This window comes from Morone saxatilis, unplaced genomic scaffold, assembly GCF_004916995.1.
Source record: "Morone saxatilis isolate NCDOM2014 unplaced genomic scaffold, NCSU_SB_2.0 Contig12, whole genome shotgun sequence".
Taxonomy (NCBI): Eukaryota; Metazoa; Chordata; class Actinopteri; family Moronidae; genus Morone; species Morone saxatilis.
The window spans coordinates 4,724,847-4,730,231 of record NW_023339674.1 but is presented as its reverse complement, the minus strand read 5'-3'; the positions used below and the strand labels follow the sequence as shown (position 1 = coordinate 4,730,231).

General features: G+C 35.4%; 1 protein-coding gene across 1 annotated transcript in view; it reads right to left on the bottom strand.

The window, feature by feature from the left end:
• Positions 1–1,521: 1,521 nt before the first annotated feature.
• The window catches only part of LOC118322245 (lysosome-associated membrane glycoprotein 3), a 6,121-nt gene continuing 2,257 nt past the window's right edge, over positions 1,522–5,385 (bottom strand). The window contains exons 3-7 of the mRNA XM_035653879.1: positions 4,856–4,938; positions 4,455–4,577; positions 3,180–3,252; positions 2,901–3,071; positions 1,522–1,996 (exon numbers count right to left, since the gene is read on the bottom strand). Coding sequence (XP_035509772.1) covers positions 1,857–1,996; positions 2,901–3,071; positions 3,180–3,252; positions 4,455–4,577; positions 4,856–4,938 — 590 coding nt within the window. The 3' untranslated portion in view covers positions 1,522–1,856. The remainder of the gene's footprint in view (positions 1,997–2,900; positions 3,072–3,179; positions 3,253–4,454; positions 4,578–4,855; positions 4,939–5,385) is intronic.

The window sequence follows — 5,385 nt, the reverse complement described above, 5'->3', positions numbered from 1 at the left end:
GATCCAAAGATTTCTTCTTCTTGGCACTATTTTCATCCGCTGCTGCTCGTCCATTTTCATTTTCCGCATCTCTTCCTCCTCCTCCTTCTTCTCCTTCCTCTCTCCATCCGCCTGAGTCAGCAGGGCCGCCCCAAAAACCAGGGGCCCCCTGCACCACAGTGGCCCTGAAAAAATTGTTATTGGTTGTGGTCATCCAAATGTTTTCAGCTAGAAATAAAGAAATAGATATGATACGATAAAAACAGAGTTTGAAAATGATAATGTGTACTGTAAACAATAAATATATATTTTTAAAAATTACATACATACATATATATTGTTTTTTTCTATGTATTTATTGTCAGGTATTATTAATTAATTCAGTAGCCTAATAAAAATAACTGTGAAAGGAACCAGAAAAACAGAAATTTGTGGTATTTTATGGCTGGAACTGATTCTCTAAAGTTTAATCAGTTTTATTTTTTTATTATTTTGTCATTGTGGTTATTGTTGTCCCGTAATTTCAAGTTTATCATCTTATATATAATCATAGTGTAAAGATCACAAGGATAAAAGTATTGATTTTACCATAAACACTTACATTTAATGCCACTTGACAGTAAACAGACAAATACGTTTATAAAAAAATCTGATCCATGGAGTTAAACAGTACAGATTCATTGTCAGGGCTAAAGAAAGAAAGACTAAAATGTAATAATACATTAAAGGGAGGGTGTGTCTGTGGTCTGTTGTATCCAATTGCTCTAAGGTAGGTTATTTATAATGGGACGCTATCCTATTACAATACAAAAAATAAAAAGAAGATATTCTTTTGAAAACATCTTTGGTTTCTTTAAATCAAATGAACCACATCTAATCTCTTTGTGGGGCTAAATAAACCTCATGGGCAACATTATTTCCATAGAAATCTACCTGCTATATATTTGTGTGTTTATTTCACTCATGTTTTTATGTTGTAAATGTTTTTAAATTCTTATTTAATAAACAATAAACGATCTTTGGACAGAAACCCAACTCATTCGTTGGTGAATGAGCAGCTCCCTCTAGTGACCAAGATGTGTCACTACAGCTGTAGTCACTGATAGAGACAGTCGGGGGACAAATTAAATGAGAAAACCTGAATGAATGAGTGGAGAAACATGACAAATGCAGATGTTTTCATGCAGGACTGGAGGAGTAATTGGATGGTTTGATGATATAGATATATAACCCCCCACTAGCCTCCCTGGTGGTGCAGTGTATCCTCACATTGTGTATTTTCTTTTTGTCTACTTGATGTTTGATCAACCATGCAATTTATCTCACGATTCCTTTGTTATGGCCTGCGTTTAGGCCTTCTCATGCATTGTTAATCAAATCTATATTTTGGTGCAGCCGTCTCTGGTTCCAGTTTACTCTGGGGGCTTCTGCATTGATCATCAGGATGTGTGATCTTCAACAACTGTGCTGTTCATTCTGCAGTATTCCAGCCAGTTGAGGAGTTACACTACGATAAACCACAGTAAACTGTTACTCTGGCAAATTTTTTATTGCTTATATAATTCGTTTTTTGCCCTTTTATTAAACAACTGTTGAATATGCAACAAAACAGGACATTACAGCAAACAGCAGTATACACAAATTATCCCTGAAAGAAAGAGAAAAAAACAAAAAACAAAAACAAAACAGAATAGTCAAATCAATCAATCTAACAACAATGCATTAACAGTAAGAAAACTGGACATTAGTATGACATTAGAACAGAAGTACAGGAGCTAAAATCCAAGTTAAGCAGAGGAATTTTGAGAACTTTTTGTAACAGTAATAGAAATATAGTTTGAGATGGATTAAAATCTCCATCCAGCTTCACGATGAGCTCAGAGCCGGTCGTATCCTTGTCTGCTGCGGTCTCTGATGAACAGGCAGGTCATCCCAATGATCAGAACGAGAGTCACCACTACGGCCCCGATGATGATGGGAATAATTCGTTTGTTGTAGTCGGCCCAACACTCCACCTCTGAAACATGAGACAGGAGGAGCAAAAGGCAGAAAGAAGAAGGATAATCAGGATTTAAGACAAATACGGAGCTTGATTTAAGCAGAAATATGAGGTGTCAAAAGTGTCATGTCATTAATTTATACAGAATCAGAAAATATGTTTGTAGGTTTGGTTAAGTTTGCACACACACCAGTAACTTTAATCTTGTTTATGTGTTTCATTAACCACTTAATCCACTCAGGTATATTGTTCCTATTAAGCTGAAGTGCAGAGATAAAATGGCTCCAGTGCTTTTAGATCCAGGCTATTGTCTGACATTGTTTATGGTGTAATCAGCTTCACTAAACCATTAGCTTTAGTTTCAGGAGACTTTGTGTTCTGCAGCAGATTCAGACTCAAAGACAATAAAGCCTGATATAAAAGCATGGATTGCAAGCATTGTTTTATAGCTTCCTGTTTTTAGAAATAAAGATTTATCACAGCTTTTGATTCCCTAAATGAGTGCTGAAGCTAACAGATTCTCTCAAATCTATATCTATCAGTGAGCCAGCTGCAGAAAACAAGCCAAAAACTAGATTTATAGAAAATATATTGTATTTTTATGCATAAAAAACCCTTCAAAACTGGCATTCATTATAATTTATTTGTGTTTGAACACCATAGAGGAAGCACAGACAAAATCATTATGCTTATCTGAAGGCGAAGTGAGTAATCAAACCAGAATTATATGTTTTTCAATTTGTGTTGATTTGCTTTTTAAATGAGAATTTTGACTTCCCAAAACAATGTTATTCATTAAGGTTTCAGCAGCTTCTCATATGGTTATAGTTAATAAAATTAAAACTACACACTCATTTAAATTTGTGGAGCAGACTTTAATTTACCCCTGCCTCACTGAACCCTAAGTGATCAGCTCAGTCACCTTTTCCATACTGTCCTTTGGGCAGAGTGAAGGCCTGCATCTGCAGAGGAACCAGCTTGATCCGCAGCTGCGACGACGTCAGAAGCAGATTCTCAGATTTGCAGTTGAAGCTCTGCCCATCAGCTGTTGCGAAAAGCTTCTCATGGTCCAGCAAACCAGAGTAGGTCTTATCTGAGAGGGAAGAGAACGTAAGACGGGGACAGTTCTCAGTGTTTGCTGGTTATTGTTGCAGATCAGCTGTGTGTTATTCTCTCTTTTTCTTTCTCTGTGTGGGCTTACTGGCACATCCTTGGCAGACAGGCATAGGAGACACATGAACAGTCAGCTTGGTGACGTAGAAAAGTTTCTTTTCCTGGTGACGAAAATACAGAGTTTAAGGTTGATTTAGAAATCACTGAATTATAAACAGATACACTTTTTTCCAAGTAAACAAACACAATTTCATAATTTGTTGAACGTTTTGATCCAGAAATGAAGGCTCACAGACGCTTATGTTCCTATGACATATATAAGTTTTATATTAATAATACGTATATTATTATATTTCTTGAATTGAAAGAGACATTTTCTTAAAACTAATTCAACAAACAATGAAAAACAATATTTTTTTGTTGGTCTTTGCAGATAAGTCTTGTCAACTACAAGAGAATGACATGGAACCCAACATGTCTCATCTCTATTGTTTTCACAATGGCTTCATTTCTAAACATTTCATCAAACTGCACATGTGCACTAATCTTGGTGCTTTCATGTAAATCTGAATTGTTGTCCTATTTCTTTTGGTGTCTGAGCTGTTGTTCCTGATTTCTCTTGGTGTGTTTTCTGCATTGAACTACAACATGCCAGTTTAATCAGTTTGGTAAGAGGCCGATTATATATATTGTGTAACATTCTACCTAAGCAAACTTGTGTCATTTGCATTCACACTTTTCCTTTTAGAGTGGGTGTTAATAAAAAGACAGATGTTTATTAAATTACAAAAAAATAAATGAACAACTGATTATTTGTGCGTTACAGGAATATTTGCAGTTAAATGTCTCTGAACATATAGTCAGATTACAATTCAGAGTCACAATGGTTTCCAGTTTACCTAACCTGCGTGCAGTGGTGGTAGAAGTATTCAGATCCTTGTAAGTATTACCAGCAAAATTAATTCAGTAAGTAAAAACACTGCTGCAGTTATGTAAAGTTGAGCTTATTTAAATATTGTATACTGTTTGGTAGTTTAATTAACAGCAATACATAATATTCTATGAGAACATCATGTGTTTGTAGCATTGCTATCTTGTGAGAACATATCTCTAACTAATCTCAACTTTTCATGCATGAACTCAGGAAAACTTTGTGCATTTTTCAGCTTTGTGCATTTTTCATCTCAACCAAGAGGGTTTTTTAAATAGTTTATTTAACTTAAGAAGTTGGAGATACATGGTGATATGTTGTTTCCCCTAGACAGGATGGATATGCTATGAGGTTTAACTCTGGACTGTGGGAGAACATACAAACTTCACACAGAGATGAATATGTGAGTTTTATGTTAAATGTGCTTTCTACCTTTCTGAAGTTGAACTGCAGACTGGCAGCGTTGTTTGGCAGCGTGAGAGAGAGAACAGCAATGTCTTTGTCACAGTGACCGCTGGTCCTGACCCTGGATGGGTCCAGATTGAAATACCAAGTCTTCAGAAAACACAGGAGATAAATATCACTTTATATCAAGAGACAAGATTCTTCTGTATTTATTTATTTTTTAACACTCAAATATGTCAGCTGAATCAGCACACGTCGTTTACTTAAAAAGAGCTGATGGTCATTTTGGATTTCTACAGTTTGAACAGTGAAACCAACATGTAACACCTAACAAAGAGATGCTGACACAAACACACACATTCTGTAAAAAGTGCTGAAATACTAGAAAATCACACACACAGAGTGCTGAGCCGGTCACAACCCCTAACCTTCTTTTCGATGACGATGTACTCCACTCCCATGGTCGCTTTGATGCAGAGTTTCCCATCAAGGCCATTCAGCTTGTAGGTTCCTGTGCATAAAACACATCCAACCACACATTAGACACACCGGACAAATGGCAAATGTACATTGGACACAATTACATAATGTTATCTTGCACATATTTTTATTTATATTATGCTTATTTATAATTTTATAGTTTTTATCAACTGTCACAGCTGAAGTTATTCTCTGAGGAGAAGATGGACGCAGATTTTTTTGTTATTTTCCTTTTCCTTTTACACTGTTAATATTTTACAGTAAAACTAAAATGTAAACCAAGTTTACTCTACCTTTAAATGAAGTAAACTGTAGTGTAGATAATTAATGCGTTATAATTAATACAGGGGAATACAACTATATTCAGGTTATAGTCATGCTGTAGATATCACCCTGCATCAACATGTAAAGTATCAATCAATCAACCAGACTTTATTTGTAGATGTTTCATAAATCAAACTGTGTATAATTTTTTTTA